Consider the following 18,700-nt stretch of genomic DNA (forward strand, 5'->3'; position numbering starts at 1 on the left):
GGACCTTCAGGACTGATGATGTAGAATATTTACACTGGTGTTTTAGCATGTGCTTGTGGGTATTTGTGAGATGAACTCAAAGTCTCACTGTCTTAGAAAATCACCTTTTGTTAAACAAAGGTAATTTTACTGTAGTACTCAGTGCTACACAGTATATTTATTTTGGGATACAACTGGAAAAAGAAGTACTTTGAACCGGTCTTGTCAAAAATTTTATCATGGGACTCTGAAGTGGATTTAACCAGATATTTATCTCTTTTTTTCTACTTTCATACTTTTTCCCTTTATCAGCCATCAATATTTTTTTTTTTTTTTTGGAGTTTCTACTCTACTTACTGGAAATAAATTCGATTCCTCCCTGCATGTTGGTGCAGCACCTTTGAGTGCCAAGTAAAGAAAGTTGGCCTGTTTCATCTAAGTCATTTTATTTATGGGGTGATAAAATAATTTCTTTAGAAAGTGAATTTTTTTTTCTCTAAAATGCCCTTTAAACAGACTTCAAAAAGTGATGAGCTCTTTTCTAATAACTTTTATGAGCCTATTTTTATGAGAAACAAATCTTGCAACCAGCATTAAGATCTCCCAATTATGTCTTTGCTACAGCATAACCAGTTAACTGTGGGAGAAGTCTCTTGTCCCTAGCAGATGTCTGGGTGCCATGAGCTGACATTGAGCTGCCTTGTCTTTAGCAGGCTTGCACCAGTTCATTGCATTTCTCCTTTGCTGGTGTATGATCCAGCACCACTTCCCAAGCATTTGCAAGCAAAAGGTAGAATGGTACAATGGGATTTATCATAGTTGGAAGATGGAGATCAGGAATAGCCCAGGATCACACTGATCTATTTTCAGGTAGTTTTCAGGACCACCCAACCTGTGAATTAAAGCCATGCCCAAACATCTCCCATGCCAGGCAGTGATTTGTACCCGTGGCACTGGGTATGCAAATGTACACAGTACAGCTCACATGTGAAGAACTCTTCCAGCAGCTGTTAAAGATGCAGACACAGGAATTCTTTAATAATAAAACCACCATTGCACAGCAGTAATGAAAAATTCCTTTAAGGATGTTTTCTCTGGTAAGGACAGCCTGTAATGCAACCCCCTGAATTCAGAAAGGGTGGCTTTTTTTTTTTTTTTTTTTTTTTTCTCTTTTTTTAATCTTTGGTCTTTCTTTCCTTCTCACCCTTCTCAAAGACTTTCTTCCTTCTTTTTGCTCCTGTGTCAGCTGCTGCCTGGCAACTTTTCTCTGTCTGGTGGGACAGGGCAGGGCACCTGACTGCCTTCAGACAGCTGCCAACACCATCCCCTAGCAACCCAGCCAGGCACCCACCATGCTCTCCAAAGAGCTGCACACATTGCCAGCAACCTTTAGACCTACTGCCCCTCGTCCACATCATCCCTGGACTCAAGCCCTGCAACACCAGGCAGTGGGGGAATCATCAGAGCAACCATCCCTCCCGCAGGACTCTGGATAATATGCAATAAAGTAACAGCATAACCCAATTTTCAGTGATGCAATCAAGATAGTTTCATAGTGACTTATGTCAGGCTTACCTGTGGTTGAAAATCAATATTCCCATGTTGTGTTATAGCAGCGAGTACAAATGATTGGTTCTACTTTGTTTAATTTATCTCAATAAGAGATTTCATAATATTCTATAGCTTGATGAATTAATTTATTTAACTTGTCAGTGTTAATAACTCTGATTAGGAAGAAGAAGTTGTAAGGCACTGTAGGAGCAAACAGATCTCTAACAGCAGTTTTAACTTTGAATTTTCTTTTCAGCAAGCACTTCACTCTAGTTTCCTAAATAATTAGCTTTTTTTTTTGGCTCTAACAAGGAAAAGACATTTCTATATGCTCATTTCCCTTGTCTCTCTTACCTCCATCTCTGCTCTCACTTCAGTGCCCTGGTGCAGATCTCTCAAATGGGAGTGGCTGGAGAATCCAATAAATATTTGACAAACAGGTCTAGTCCCTGGGCTGGGTATCTCCCATTAATCCTGCAAGTCTCAATGTTCACGAGCCAAGCAGAAATCTGCAGGACATCACGTGCATACAGACAATGGCAGGGAGGCTGGAAACGTAGAAATTGTGTTCAGCTAAAATCTTTATTTCTTTTTTTTTCTCAGGCCCAGGATATATGGGAAAGCATGTGTACAGCAGGTGATTGCTTGAAGAAATCTGATTTGGAATATAGGTACAGATACTTGGGCTTGGGTTTCGTCTCTGGTCACTTCAGCAAATATTTTTGGGGTTTTCCATTGAAGACAGACATTAAAAATTCACATAGCTTTTGTTGCTGCCTTTTTTTGAGGTGGAAATTGGGTAAGAGAATGCTGGTTCCTCCTACATATTTTTGCTGTCTTGTTGAAGTCATTCCAAGGTACAAAGAAGACCCCTCGCTCCATCACTTCAGAGCAAGTGACGTGTAATGGATGTCAAGCTGAGGAGAATGATTTATTAAAGGTCAACTTTTATTTGTTGAACAACTTGTATTTTAAAACCAGGCTTCTATGATATTATCACCTCATAGTTCTAACTTAAAGCAAGCCACGTTTTTAGACAGCAATTTGACAAATTATTACTTCCAGGTAATTGCATTTTTAGTCATAATTCTAACTGTGTGCTCTGTATTGACACTTTATTTCCTGTAAACAAGGAGACCACTGACTTTTACTATAAATATTATTTAAATATTTTAACAAGTTTAGGTGCATATGTGATCTGCAATACTGAAAGACAGATCAGTTAATCCTTCAAAGACACTCGTAAATGTTAATGTTTAAAATGGGCAGCAAACTGCACCATATTATTAAAGGAAATTATTCAAGAAGAGTAGTGAGGGCTGTTGTTAAGATTGAAATCTTGTTGGAATAACTGTTGGAACATGATTGAAAAGGGGAAAAACATAGAACTATAGCATCAGAGGGTTTAAACAGGATCTCAGCTGAGGTGTTTCTGTGAGAAGGCACAAAGTGCAGCACACCAGTTGAAGTCTGAAGAAAAACCATGTCCTTGTAACCCTGCAGACCTTGAGACTTTTGCAGAGGATACAAGAAGGCAAGATGATAGAACAATACTCTGTAAAGATGGTTCTGTGTCCTTAGAATACAAGCAACACATGTTCACTTGCAAACGTGTTTCTTTATACCATCCTGGGACGTGGGAAATGTCATTGATCCAAGCAGGAGCTCCTCACAACTTGGAGTTCCCTGGTTTTTTCTTCACACGTTTCTTCATCGGGCTCTAGCATCCACAGATTTTCACATTTGAAATGTAAAAGGCTCCAACAAAATGATAATTAATGCAGAAGAGCCATATAGGGGGCTCTGGTGGTTTACAGAAGGACACAAAGCAATCTCAGCTGTAAATGCAGTGGAATAACGATTCACTTTGGTTGTAAAAAAACCATCATTTCCAAGACCACGGACACTGTCAGATTTTTTCACCTTAATTCAGATCTGCTCGTTTCTGTATCAGCAAAGGTTTTCTACACTGGGATCATGTAATTGTGCTCACTTATGGCCGTATAAATACTAATTGACTGTAAGGGAATTACATCGGCTTTACAGACAGTAGAAAAATTGCAGAGCTTGATCCAGCTGGGTTTTTTGCTTCAGCTGTAAATTATTTGCACTAATTAAGCTACCAGTGACCCTTTGTGAATGTTACCATGACCCTGACCCTAGAGGGCAATCATAGGGTCCTTCTCCCATTTAAGCAGAAAAGAATAAATATTCCATATTTCTCCTGTGTTATTATTCTGTCCTTCGGTATTGCCTGGTCCTTCTGATCCTGGAAGCCTTTTGGCTGGACTGCTTCATATAAAGGGTATTTAGGTATATTTGGGGAATATCAACATGAAGTTCAAAGGACTGAAGCTTTACCCTTGAAAGGTAAAAGGTCTGCACAGTCAATTTTAGCACCTCGCTGTCTTGGGAGGGAAGTGATATCCGAGGAGGATGTTAAAGCTTTAGCACCTTTCCTCTGTTAAGGGCCTGGTTTAAATAGTAAAAATACCATCCCGCCGTGCAAAGCAGGGGAACAAAACAAAAACTGTGCTTCAGGAACCATGGCACACCGAAGCCAAGTTTGCGAGGGATGCTTGGGATGTCAACTTCTGTTTGCAGACAGCAGCAGCTCGCAGCCTCCTCACGCTCCTCATCTCACAACGCACCGGGGATTTATTTTTCCCCCTTTTTTTTCCTTTTTTTTCCCTTTTTTCCTTTTCGCTGACTCACCCCCCGTGCCACCCAGCCCTTCCTTCACCATAATTTTGAAAAAATTACCTCAGAATCTTTAAAAAAACAACGAAAAAAAGAACACTAAGAGCGGGCACCGAGCGACACCGCCCCCCCCCTCCCCTCCCAACCCCTCAACGGCCGCCGCTCGCGGGGCGGGGAGAGGTGGGCGTGGCCAGATGAGAAAGGGGGCGTGGTCTTACGAGGGGGCGTGGCCCGGCGCTTGCCGGCCGCCGGCGCCGCGCGCTGCCCGCTCGCTGCGTGAAGCGCGAGCCCAGCCGCGCTCCGCCTTGAAAAGTGACGGCGCCGCGGAGGCTCCCGCAGAGGCTCCGCACAGCACAGCACCGCTCCGCACCCGCGGAACAGCCGCTCCGCCGCGATGTTCCCCTTTTTCCTCCCGGCCCTGGCCACCCTCTGGGGATTACCGCCCGTCGCCGAAGCGCTGGCAGCGGGAGCCCGCGGAGGTAAGGCGGCGAAGCCGGCGGCGCGGGGTTGCGGTGCGGTTCTGAGGTGCGGTGCGCGCTTGGGTTTCGCTCCTTTTGCGCCGCCCGATGAACTTTGCGGCGAGTCCTGGCTTCTCCTTGGGAAGTTTTCGCCGTTCCTCTCCTCTCCTCCGCCCTTGCGTGGGGCACGCACTTGGGGAGCCCGGGAGCGCCGTGCGGGGCTGCGGCTCCGGGCGAGCCTGGCAGCGGAGAGAGCCCGTGGGGATGGAGAGAGGGGAGGGTGCATCCCCGGCTCTCAATTACCGCTCTTAATAAAGCGATGAGGGTGTTAATTAGGAGGGTCCGGTCCTCCTTGGCTGGGGTGTCCCCGCGTCCCCGAGCGAGCCCCGGGGCTGTGCGGTGGCAGCGGTGAGTGCTGCCCGCATCCCCCAACCCTGCCAAAGTTCCTGTTTTTGGCTTTTCCCTAAGTTGCCGCACGCTTAATGTCTGAAAGGTGTGTTTTAGGCAGCGGGTCGGTGCCGGTACACGGTACCGGGGAGAAAAGGAGCTCAGGACCCCTTATTCAAGGTGTGGTTAATTTCAGAAGTTAGAACTCCTTCCTCTCCTGAAGAGGGTTGAGGTCCTCTTGCCGGAGTTAACCTCAGGGTTTCTTCTTGCATTTGGTTCCCGTTACCCCCCCTGTCTCGTTTTTCCTGGGAGATACCTGACTTTATTTCCTAAATTTCCTAAAGTACAGCCCGAACCCCGCTCCTGTTCTGCTCAGGTGCAGGCGATGTCTGCTCAGCCTCAGGTTTCCTCCCCGCTCCAGGGAACGCTGCAAATCAGAAAATAGCTTTCTGTCGGCTTGTTCCCATCCCTTCAGCTTCAGCACCGCATGAGCTCATGAATGAGGCTGCTCTGAATGCTGTCGGACTCAGTCTGCGGGGATTTAGCTAGATGTCAGTAGAATTATAACTCTATAAACCTAAAATTCTCCCCGTTAGACACCCGGCTCCTCTCCATCACGAACACACTGCCTAATAAATTGTTTACTAACTGCTTACAACTCGGTGGGGTGGATGTGGGTGCCTCTAGTCAGTCACTCTAGGGTATAGATTTTTGCTTCGGTCGACCTGTGAAACCTCTCCGGTCCCCTTCCCATCTAGCTATCAAAATTACATAGGTGATTCATGCTGTAAAAATGAGAAATAACTACCTATGAAAGAGAAAAGTATCTCTGCAGCATCACAAACTTGCCCATTTAAAACACTGCATCATAAGGTACCAAGGATATTGCAAAGAAAAGAGGGTAGTATTCAATGTAATGGTACCTGAACAGCCAGATAGGAAAGGTTCCTGGAAAATCTTTCAGTTTTATGAAGGGTACATCTGCTTTTACGTTGATACATGAAGATTCGTGGTGGTGATGGTGCTTGTTTGAGGGAGAATATTTCAAGAACTTTCCATGGTATTCACAAAATGGTCAGATTGCATTTCAGCAACTGTGAGCGAGCATCTGATCTGATGAATAAAAATCAAACTTTCCAACGTTTTGTGGAATTGTTCTGGAAACTGATTTGTCACTGTGTTTTACTTGATTGAGATAAGCAGGTGCCAGTTATTAATGAATGTCAACTTCTGGTGTTTATATTTTGCTTAATTTTCCCTTCCTTTTGTTTGCTTGGTTACCTTGCTCTGATTTAGTATTTCACTTTAAAAAAAAAAAAAAAAAAAAAAAGTGCTGTCATCTTACATGAAAATCAATCCCATCTTAAAAGGCAACATCCTTGTAAATCATACCAGCCCCAAAAGTGGGATAAATCAAATTTACTTAGAATCAACTAACTCATCATAATGTCATGCCTTATCAAAACCGAGTAGAGTACAAATTAGGACTTAAAAGGCATTTTGTTAAAAAAATGTCAAGTGATCTCAACCTAAAAAGGGATTCAGGATGAGGCATTCAGAAAGAGAATTAAATTTGCACATCAGATAAAGTTTATGATACACTGCAAAAATTATTGACCATACCAAGCTGATTTCCCTTTGCAGGAGGAAATTCTGAGTCACTGGTGCATTCTCAGCTTAATGTATGTGAAAGGCTCCAAAATTTGGAATGCACTGAGGCTCACCATTGGTAATAAGAGAATTGGGAAAATGTCAGGGGTTGTGTTAATAGCAGTGTTGTGGTAGCCATGGTAATATAAAATATTAGCGAGGTGCTGTAGGGAGAGGTGATGCCTTATATTAGACTGGTAGATAACATAAGGAAAAAAAAAATAAATAAAAGGTTTGAATTGTCTAAACCTTTGATTTGGGGTTGAAATACAATGAAATTCTTCCAGTCTGTCAGGTCTGCCCTTAGCCAGGTTACAAGTCCTCTGATTATTATATATATATATGTATATATATATATGTAAGAAATGGGAAGATAAAATGATATGGAGAGCTGAAAGTGAGATGTAGAAAGGAATCCAGGCAGGAGGGTGGAAGGATAAGGGAGAAGTCCTGCAGTTGAAGTGATGCCATTTAAGCCATGAGGAGGGATGATTTCCTTTCCTTAGGATTCAGTTGCTTTCTTCCTGAGGAATCTCATGGACCCAGATTCCCTGGCACTTATCCTGTGAAGGAGTTGCAACTGTTGCAATAAATGAATTTCAGAAGCCTGAGAGAAACCTTGCTAACAGCTTATGGAGCTGAGAAGACTACATTTTTACCAGCTCTTCCTAAAGATGAGCAGGGAAGCTTCACAGGTCCTATCTTTGCCTCCTGAGTGCTGGAGCTGAAGGTTCCCTGCAGCCCTGGTGGGTGTTTTTCCTTCCCATAGATCTCCCCCCCCTTGGATCTTCATGCCTAGGCTGCTATATACCTTTTTTTTCCTCATATTTGGTTGGGTTTTGTGGCTTTGGAATGATACTACATGAATCTACTGTCATAATTGCCATGATTACCTAGAGGTTATCTAAATTACCAAGTCTTCCCAGGTAAAGAGAGTTGGGTTTGGATAATCCTCATGGATGTGTGGTGTATCCTTAGAGTATTAATTAATGAGTACATTGTTTGTTCTTAATTGTGCTGGTTGGTTGGGTTGGGTTCTGGTTGCAGATAACTCTAGTCAGCAGCACTAAAATGATGCCTGACCTGAGGATTTAGTGGTTTGGATCTGTCCTGCATGAAAACTGTGATGGAGTGATGATGAAACATCTTGCAAGAGGTCCTTCTAAACAGGCTGACTTCATACTGAATGGGAAAATGTTGTCATTTAGAGAACTTAAACTCAAGTTCCCCAAGCAGTGTCACACTATTTAAAAAAAAAAATAAGTTTAAAGCTCTTTTAAAGAAAGAGAGAGAAATTTTCATGATCATTACTCTTCTCTGGAGCCACAAACACTTCCAAAACTCATCCTTTTTCCACTTAGCAGGGTATTTATTGTTTTCACACTGCCCCCTGACCATATTTAAGTGGAGGCTGGAAACAAATTACTTTCAAATGGAATTTTCAGGTTTAAGGTTCAGCTGCTGTGAGTTTGGATTATTCACCCCCCAGTAGCAGAAACAGAAACCAGGTGAAATAAATCTGTCTCCTTGTCATGACTGCTGATGGCCCTCATTCCCTGGGAAGGTGCCACAGCAGGCAACAGCAAGGATGTCAGGAGGCTTTACAACTATCTTGTTATTGATAGGGAAATGTTTGAAACCAAGTGTACCAACCACTGCTGTGCTTCTCCTAACTGAGCTCTAGCTTGGCAAGCCATTGGGAAGTATTCTAAAAGGAAAAAAAAAACCAAAAAAACCAACTCAAAAAGCTGTTTCTGTGCTGTACTACAGGGGAATCTGTTCTCCTGCTTAAGTCTGCCATGTCCTGAATGTAGATAACAAGTATTAGGATCTTGCATGCATAAGAAAATGCTTTCAAGGTCACAGTGACATTGCTATTTATTTATTCTGAAGAATAGCATTACTTAAGAACCAACCTATCCTTGGAGAGGCAAAATTACAGGGGAGGCTGAAAATACAGCTAGGAGTTTAGTTAGAAGGATGTGTGATAAGAGGTAATTAAAGACAGAAATTGCAGGAGATGTCCACAAGTGCAATTTCAGTGACTGGGTTGGTGATGTATCCATGTCATCAGCTGTGTGTCTGAGTGCATGCACAAAACCCTGATGCTTATGGAGTGTGGAAAAAATAAAAAAAGTGTGGTTTTCTGTGAATTGACATGCAAGTGCCTTCTTACCCAGAAGAATTATCTTCTTTATTGTGATTTTTAAGCTTAGTGGTTCTGGAGAGCTTTAGTATAGTAAAAGGAACAGTGTGAGAAACACACCAACTATTTCTAAAGGTAAAATGTGTTTTAAAATTCAAAGCCAGGTGTTTGATGTGAAACATGTAAACTTGTTAGTAGTAAACCTTTTACTAATTTATCAGTTTCTGCTGCTACTCCTACAGGATGAAGTAGCTGTCCTGCAAAGACTTAAAAGCTCTTGCTTTTAACACAGAGGTTCCTCTGAAGTGCTGTGTGACTGCTGCTATGTAAATCTGAGTGTATGTCATATATTTGAGGTTCATGTGGATGTCAGTCTTTCTCCATTTAAAGAATGTGGCAAAATTCATGTTGACTGAAGTAACTCTGCAGCTTGAAAGTGTGTGTGCCTGTAGTGCTTTGTTACCTGTCCTTTTATCTGGTATTTGCAGACAAATAAAACAGGTTTCTTTTTATTGAGTTGACTCTGAAGTATACATGTCATTTTAATTTGTGCATTTAGAATTATGGTTATCTGTAGATATGCCAATAATTAAGGTGAAAACATTGTTTTTGGTGAAGTAGCATGCTTTGAATCCCAGCATGTTGTTGCTTTTTTCCTAGTTTTTATGTATTAATCTCTTCTTTAATAGTTTTGTTCCTTCAAATGCAATTAAAAATCTTGCTTAGGAAGCTCATTTTAATTGCACTTACCCAGGGCATTCTTAATGATGAATAGTGAAGATGCATAAAAATAGCCAAGTTCTGATATTTTTTTCAAGTCATGCAGACTATTGAGTCTGTATTTATTGCAAGTTTGGGCTGAGTGGAGACTTTGCAGTACTAGGTCTTAAATTTGTGTGTGCAATTAGGAATTAATTGGATTTTTAAAAATATAATTACTCAAATAATGACTGTGAACCTTCTGTCCAACCCACTAGTTTGCTTTTTAATTAGACAAGTTGTGTTTTTTTGCCCTTGTATTCTTTCTATTGAAAAGATGAAATTATTAGTAACTGTGGTTATAGTCCAGCTATCTGGAATAGTCTGTTGTTGACTATCATGTGAAAAATTCCCAAAACATCCTAGTGCTTTAAAGCAGAATCTTCCTGTTTAGGTAATTGGTAAAGGGAAATTACCCAGGGCTCATGACTGGAAAAATCAGATGCTGAAGCCAGCTGTGATCCCACTGACATACCTGGAAGTGCCTTTGTTTTGTGTGATGAGGATGCTCTGGAGCCTCTGTGGGTGAGCAGGATTGGACCTCAGTAATGGAATTCCAATAAAACTCATTCAGTGCCTTTTAATTACATTCAGTGGGAACTGGGAAGGATCACTAGAGAAACAAACATGTGCTTTTGCCAGTAATATGCTCACTACATTAATCTGATTTAATTTGTAAGACCTCATATCTAGAGTAAGATCTTTCTATGTACCTGGAAAGTATAATATGGGTCTATTATATTATTATATTTTGTAATGATTTGTCATTCCTTCCCCAAAGGGTTGTAAATATACAACTGGAATTGGGCTCTCTGGATGGTGTTTATGAACCCTACTGATCTGAGGATAGAATTGGATCCTAAAAGAAGGTTGGATGTCTCTAGCAACCACATTATTGAGCATTTTGTAGCAAATTGCAGTTGTGTATTCATAACAAAACACCACAATATGTACCATGTACTACTAAGTAACAGGGCTTTTTATTTTTTATTTTTTTTTTAAAGATGATGTAATGTCAGTCTCCAAGTGAGGTACTCTTTGAGATTTTTATTTCTTTTCAGTTAGAAATACAGCCCAATTCTCTGAGGTGGAAAAATAGAGATTACAGTGTTACGAGTTCTAGATATGGTACATTTAATCCTGAAATGGGCTTCCAACACCTGCCAGATGTTCCCAGACATCTCATGTGCTGCTTCCTGCTGAATAATGTGGCCTTCCAGAGGAGCCAAACTCTGGAAACACAGAACTGGGAATGTTCCTATTTCCTTTCCTTGAGAATATCAATGGCTGTTGGACTATCTTGTTGGATGCCTTATTGTTAGTAGGACATCCCTCAGTAACTTGTGGGTGACACTATTGAATGACTTGTGCTTCAAGAATAACAGGTTAAGTGCTGCAAGATCAATGTTAAGCTTTGAGAATAAAAATGTGTAATTCCTCAAGGCTTTTGCTACCACAGAGAAGTTTTTTAATAGCAGTTCATCAGCTTTACTATTGTTTTTCCTTGACTGAACAAAGTAAACGTAGAGAATGAGGAAGGTGAAGTTTATTATTGCAATGATAGACTGGCACAGACCATGTGCAAGACAAAGCTGATGCAATGCTTTGCCAGTGCAGTATTTTTCATGTGAGATGTTCTGTCAAGGAGAGACTGTGCTGTTAACCTGGACACACACTCCCACAAAAAGCTCCCCAGGTGACTTTCATCATTTTAATTTACCTTTCTGCAAGCTAGCAAAAATATTCTTGAATAATTGCAAAAATACAGTTCTGATACTGTCAAATAATTTGGGCTGCTGCTTCTCTTTTCAGAGGCTGATAAGGTGGCCAGCACTTGTGACTTCCACCTGTAGGTAGCTTAAGGTGTAGGCAAGTATTTTTTCCTCAAATACAGTTCTGATTAACTCTAAGGCACTGGAATGGGAGTATGGCAATGCCACTGTTTCTGATACATCCTTAGTCAAGGATGACATTTGCTGTAGTGTTGTGGAGTCATTAAAACAGAAGTCAAAAAAAAAAGCTACACTAACTCAAGAAGATAATGAAAACTCTCAGTAATTTTCTACCTGATGGATACGTTTCCCCAAACCACCTGCCTCTTTGTGCTTGCAAATGATGTGGAGATAAAAGGAGAGAGAAATATAAGATCATAGCTTGTTGGATGCTCTTTTGCATATGCAAACACTGCTTTACCCAGAGTACATTGATATTTGTGTAAAACTGCTTGCTTATGAAATGAAAGTATGTCATTCACCAATGAAACTCTTCTCTAGAGAAGCAGAGTTTTTATTTGTTTTGCTCTGCTAACAAACATGTTACAGACCTGAACTGACACCTCTGTAATCAATGGATTCTTTGTTTTTTCTTTGGTTATGTGGTCAGACTGCATAAGTGTGAAGAAATTTTAGATGAATTTAAAACACTTAAATCTTAATTACGAGAGTTAATTAAATTACACTCTGTCCAATGGCTTTTATTCGAGTTATATCTATTTCTTGCAATATTTTTATTCCAAGCTTTGATTCAGTTTTGCCTGAGTTTCTTACAATGGAACCCAGGTTTTTATTTCCCACATCTAATTTTAAAGTATGTGGATCAAAGTCTTGATTGCTTTTCATTTGTTTGTAATAATCCTCTAACAGTTGTTCCATCCATTATTCATTTTTAATAAATAAATCGAAAAATTCTCATTAAGAATATCAATTTTTGTGAAGAGAGCACCTTCTCATGAGGCCAGAAAACCAAAAGGGAATTTGAGACCACTCAATATACTGAGATGTGTATGGTCTGCTACTTGGCAGTCATTAGGTTGGGTAAGCATAGATCTAATACAGATGAAACTGCTGCTTTGTTTAGATGCACTTTCAGTGTGGAATTTTTTTCTTGCTTTTGGTGGGTTTTGGTGATCTGGAGGGAATGTAAAGGTGGTACCTTCTCAAGCAGCACATTGGCTCCCTATGGATCTTTGTAGATTTTTCCAGGGAGAAAAGCAACCTTGGCTTTCTTTTGAGACCTATCTTATTTTTTTTTTCCCAGCAATATTTGATAAAGCAAAACTAGTGATGGGTGAAGGCTCTGTGTTCTCCAGTGCTGATACTCATGTACTGCCTGAGGGGTGCTGGCTTGACTTCCAAGTTCATTGGAAACATTTGTTTAAAATACATTTATTTTGTGTAACTGTTGAAGTTGTTTTGAGGGATGTTTGCAGGCAGTGGGAGATAAGGAGAGGAGGCAAGGTAGGAAGGCAGCAAGACTTAATTAATTTCTCTTGGGTACCACATTTTAATCCAAGTGGTTTATTCTTATATTCAGATTACAGCAAGAACAGGGAATGGTTGCTTCATAGTAGTATCTTTTCTGTAATAGTCTTAGGCAAAACATTTGAGGCTGGGATATTAAATCATACGCAAGGGAGATGAAGCAAGTCAAGACTACAAAAGTGTGAAAACCAAAGCACTGTCCTGTGCCTGCAGCATGTCAGCTTGATTTGCTTTTATCCCTTTGATGGAAACAAAGCAAGGCTGTGTTGGAGTAAGAAGGTTTTTTGGAGACAGAGACCAACCTGAGCTGCAGCAGTGAATGGGCTGGGGCTGCTCTAAGCCACCTCTGGGAATGTATGGCATGGGGATGTGTTTGTGTATAAATAAAACCTTGGATTATCAGTGGAAAAGTACCATGAAAGGCACAACTGCTAACTACAGCAAAGCCAGCACGATGAGGGCTTTGTTTGGGATGGTTTTTATTTTGGAGCTGATGCAAATCTGACCCCCTGGCCCATTTCTTCAAACTGGAGCAGGCTGTTGAGGTCCCCAGCTGAAGGAACCCCTGGCCTTGTGCTTGCTGCCTTAGGGTTCTTTGGTTGGGTTTGGTATGGCTGTGATTTGAGCAGAGCTGACAGTGCCCAGTATTAACTCTTTACTCTGGAGATGATGCTCCTCTGAAGAAGTGGTGTTGGCTCATCTGCCAGCCCTGCTCTTTCACAGACTCTGGAGCTGCCTCTCCAGTGAGATCACAGGAGAATGTCAGATCTAGGTGCTCTGGTTTTTGTTTTTTGGTTTTTGGGGTTTTTTGGGGGGTATTTTTGTGGGTTTTTTGGTTGTTGTTTGTTTGTTTGTTTTGTTTGTTTGTTTGGTTGGGGTTTTTTTTGTGTGTGTGGTTTTTTATTTATTTATTTCCCCCAGGTTTCCTGGCATGTATGCCCAGGTCTCCAGCCTTTGTCACTTAATTTTGTTCTGTGAATAGTCCCCTTGCTGTGTAGAAATTCTGTCTGCCAATACCCAATTTTGTCCGCTTTTAGTGAAGGAAGAGGTTTAAAGCAGATGCTTGTCAATAGATGATGACAAAATTGTGAAATACTGCTCCAATACAAACTGTGAGGTAAAGCATTTCAAGCACATTTGAGTGTATAAAACCTGCCTATATATCTAATGCCATTACTCCTTTAGCTGTGGAATATTCTACATACCATTCCTATGTTTCTATGATAAATATTTTCTTTTGCTGAAAATAGCAGAACTCCCCATACCAATTAGTGGTATTTTAGTAATGACTGAAACACTATGAACAGTGTTATGCTTTTATGTCAGTGGAAATCATTAAATGCTCTTCGATGAGACCTCAGTGATTTACATTAATTGGTGGCCTGTCTTCTCACAGCAGCATCCCACTGTGTCAAAAGGGCTTTGCAAGAAGTTTAAATACAACAAAAGTCACAGTGATTGCCTGGATTCCCATTCTGGTGTTGGCTGGTGTGCTGAAGATGACCAGTGAAAGGCTTAAAAATTCAGAATTTAATCTGTGGCTGTGAATCTTGGGAGTGTAACTAAAAGCTTTTGCATAAAGTAAGTGCTGTAGTAGATAGAGCACAACTTGGGATTCTGCTTCTGCATCACGTTTACTAATCCAGCAAGTCAGAGTAATTTAAGGGCATTATAAAAGGCTGTTTATGTGTCTATGAAAAGCATGATGCAAATATGCAAATTTAAGAGAGTGTCTTCTACGAGTTTATATATCTTAATGAAAAATGTCACAGTGTAATAGATCAACAGTCTGTTTAGCCCCACAGTAGCCAGTTTTTTTCTAAATATAGCACAGCATGTCCTTGGTGGTGCTGAGAGTAAATTAACTCTGCAGAGTGCTTGCTCTTGAATCCAGCTAATGGCTTGGGTTCTGGTTTCTGGGGAGAAAATACCTGTTTATTGAGGATGGTCATCTTGAAGTGGTCATCACTGCCTGAAAATGCATGCATACAATTTAAAAAAACTAATCTTTTATGCCATTTGCTCTTCAATTTTATGATGAGTGGAAATCTTGAAATATTTGTCTTGCATGTGGCATGCAGGCAGCATCCCCTTGCCACAGGTTTTGTGTTTGTACCATGGAGCAGCAGACTGGAATTTTGCTTCCAATTTCACATCAGCACCTGAAGTAGTATGTATTTCTTTTTTTTTTTTTTTTCTCTCTTTCCCCCTCCTATCAAATATACAAAATCTCATGCCTGGGAAAATCTCTTAACAACTTCAGGTGACCAGGTGCTGCAGAGCTTATCAGAGAGTAGCAGCCTTTGAGCATCCAGGGACCTGTTGAATGCTCCTTTCATTTGAGATTGCAGCCTCAGGGAAGCCAAGGCACTGTAAGCAGATAATGGAAACAAGAGAGGCAGGGAGGGTTACCAGTTAAATTACAGAATTATTTTATGTGGTAGGGAGCAAGAATGGCTGTATCCAGCTAAAAAAAACCTCAAACCCACAACCCATAACAGCTTCCCCAGTGTTTCTGAACCAAAAAGGGCTTGTGTTTCTGAATAGGTGAAGAGATAAGCAGAGTTTGACATGTGCAAGTATTGTCTTTTATAAGCCATGGGGAAATTAACCTTCCTTCTTTCTTTCCTGAAAATACAGAAAGCTCCTTGAAGTACTTGCTTTTGGGAGCTAATGTATTAGTGAAGAACTCTTGGATGATTGGATCTAATTTTTATAGCAATGAATGGAAACTCACCGTGGGGCTTCAGCTCTTCATGGGTGTATTTTACATTCACCTGCTTTATTCTAGACTTAAAGAACTATTATTATTTGGCCTCTGATAAATAACTGAAGGTTTAAAGCAGCTCATCCGAATGAAAACTGATGCCATTGTAAGGAGAAAAAAAAATTGGCAGTAGTGCAGTGATGTTTTAATAACACAAAGTAACCCCCTCTTCTGTACTTCAGTAATAAAGTGGCATGGGCTGCAGTTACCTTTTTTGTTGGCATATTTCTATTGATGCCTTTCTGTCAAAAAGAAAAAAAAAAAGAGTGAAACCTAACTCTTGTTTTCTCTTGCATTAAATCTATTCTGCAAAGCTTTTGTGAAATACAGAGAATATGGACTTTGCAGATAGTGTTTGCATTTGGGACTTCTGGGAGAATTTGTGTGAACTTTGTGCTGTGGAAATTGTTGCCCTTTAAAGCAATTGGTTATATTTAACATAAGCACATCCCTCAAAGCTGAATTTTGTAGTCTCATTTTTAGAGCTCTTTCATTTTTAGGAGCAGGAGTGTATAATTGTTGAGATAAACTGAGTTTTCAAAATTGGCACAGACAGAACTGTTTTGGAGAAACCTGCTAGTGTTTAAAATTGACAAAACCAACACCCTGTCAAACTTGTAGTTGTGGGCTGAAACTGTCTAATAACAAAGGCTCATTAATATTGATCTTAATTCTCTCAATAACCTGAACATTGACTCTAATTACAAGAGGAATAAAAAGCAGACTTAATGTGTTCTTAGATGTCAAAGTCTGATGGACCACAAAAAACCCAGAAGGTGTTGAAGGAAAACATCCTTCCAAAGCAGTAAGTAGGAGGTATGTGTATGAATATTATTAGCCAGTAACAATATGTGTACCCATAGTTGAGAGAAAAACACCACTTAAAATGTGTATTTTCTGCTAGACCAGAGAGACTGAGATATTTCCCAAGATTAGACCTTCTGCCTCCCATTTGCTGGTTTTTCTGTGGAAGTGGCTGGGGCAAGTTTTTGCCAGAGTGTTAAAAATAATTATTGAAGGAAAGTACCTGAAGGGCTGGGATTAGGGAAAGCACTGCAGGAAAGACTGGAGCTGAGCTTCTGCTTTGCCTGTGCTCTGGTGGTGATGAAGAATTTCCCCTGGGGATGTTCTCAGAGTGCATTGCATGAGGCAGGTGTAGGAACAGGGTTGGTTCTTTGGGCAAAGATGGGTATGCATTTAAATGTGTGCTCCTTAAAAAGGAAAAAAAAAAGGGCATTTATATATTTCAGGGCTGTGATAAGGGTTGTAGAGTGGGGAAGAAAGTCTCCTTTTCCCTTCCCTTTTTGCCCTTAACTCTTTGATTGCCAGGTAGTCTGATCTGAGAGCCAGAAAAGCACCTTCTGTGCTGGAGGTGGTGGTGCTGGTGATGCTATTCCTGGGTTGTGTGGTCAGGGATGCTCCCTGTGAGCCATATCCTGGCTGTTTTCCAGGCAAGGTGCTGCCTCCTCAGACCTCTTTATCTTTCAGGGCCAAGTGACCATCTTTGAGACCTCCCATCTTTGAGGGAGGGGACACCTTAGCAGCCCTTGGGCATGGCAGGATAGCCCTTGGGGCTCAGGTTGCTCTACTTTCCATCATCTCATTGAGTGGCTGATGGTAAAGCTTGAGATTGCTTTTCAGTTTCAATGGTAGAGGTTTGGAGAAGACTGGGAGTCAAAGATGCCACTGGAGAAAGAAGGAAGGAAAAGCAGGAGTTTTCCTTCCTCGAGTGCTTGAAACTGGGCTTTGCCCCATATGGAGGAACAAAAGGAAATGTTCCATTAATCTCTCTCTTATTAAACTAGCCCAGCTAATATATTCTGCTAGAATGTGTTTATTATGCTGTTCAAAACAGCCAGGTTAGAAATCTACTGACAATAAATGAAGATTTATTTGGTTTGGTGGTGTTGGGGCACCTAATACAGGTTTGGAATACTAACTGAAATTTATGAAAGGGGGAAAAAATGTCCTGGTGCCATTTAATTAACTATCTGGCCAATACTTCTTTTTTTTTTTTTTAATTGAAAAATCTGTAAGTTGCAACTGGCTTCAAGAACACTCTTGTATAACTCTGCCAGCAGTTAGCAAATAAACACATTAAAATAGAGAAAGCCTTGTACAGCTCCACCAGATGAAATCATACCTTGAGCTGTAGGGATGGCTTGTAATGAACCAGCAAACCAGAATATAGTAATTATGTTTTGTAATTAAAGTGACTGGAAGAAAGGTAGTATTTATTTTGTAAGCAATACAGGAATATCTCTTGGTAAGTGTGTCTGTGTATAAGGGAGAGCAGTGCAAATATGAGCAGTGTTTTCATTTTAACTGAAGACATACTGGTAGCCCAATGTAAATAACCCATTTTATGCAAGTCACACTGCACAGCCACTTTTATTTCTTATTCTCTATATTGTCTTGGTATTCTAAGAGACACAGTAAGCTGTGACCAAAAACAGGAGCTGCAAATTTCAAGATTTCCACAGGAGTTTGAATTAAGTTCATGGATTGATACCTTAAAAGATTTAATGGGGAAAGAAAACATCCTGAGTAATGCCAGGGGTTTTATCTTTTCCAGACAGCTGTTTTAAGTACCTTATCATTCCAGCAATACCAGGTAATCATGTCTAAGCAATATGGAATGAGAGAGAACAGTATGAACTGTGAGTCCTCACTCTTTCTGAGATTCTCTAGAAGTTGAAGCTGGAAGTTTTGGGGCTTTGCTGGTGGTGGTCCCTCTCCCCACTTCCATTGGGAATGCTGCCCTGCAAGCTCCATGGATGCTGCAACTCCCTGACCCTCGTGCAGACTGCATCCCCAGTTTGGAGAACTGCTGGCGTGAAAGAAGAACTCTGGTTCTGTCACTCAAGGGCAAAGCTCTGGCATCAAATGAATGGTTTGGGGTTTCAGCTGGAAATCCTGCAGGACAGCATTTGAGCACAGAATATGTAAAGCTCACCTAATCTGTAAGATCTACTGAAGGGGGATAAAAATCTAAACCTTGGTGACACATTAATGCCACATCAAGTGACTGTTTTGGGGAGAT

At 40.8% G+C, this 18,700-nt stretch overlaps 1 protein-coding gene across 1 annotated transcript in view; it reads left to right on the top strand.

The window, feature by feature from the left end:
• The first annotated feature begins 5,007 nt into the window (after positions 1-5,007).
• LRP1B (LDL receptor related protein 1B) overlaps positions 5,008-18,700 on the top strand; it is a 637,314-nt gene continuing 623,621 nt past the window's right edge. The window contains exons 1-2 of the mRNA XM_030454074.1: positions 5,008-5,096; positions 5,182-5,255. Of these exons, the coding sequence (XP_030309934.1) occupies positions 5,008-5,096; positions 5,182-5,255 (163 nt within the window). The remainder of the gene's footprint in view (positions 5,097-5,181; positions 5,256-18,700) is intronic.

This window comes from Calypte anna, chromosome 7 (assembly GCF_003957555.1).
Source record: "Calypte anna isolate BGI_N300 chromosome 7, bCalAnn1_v1.p, whole genome shotgun sequence".
In the NCBI taxonomy this organism is placed as follows: Eukaryota; Metazoa; Chordata; class Aves; order Apodiformes; family Trochilidae; genus Calypte; species Calypte anna.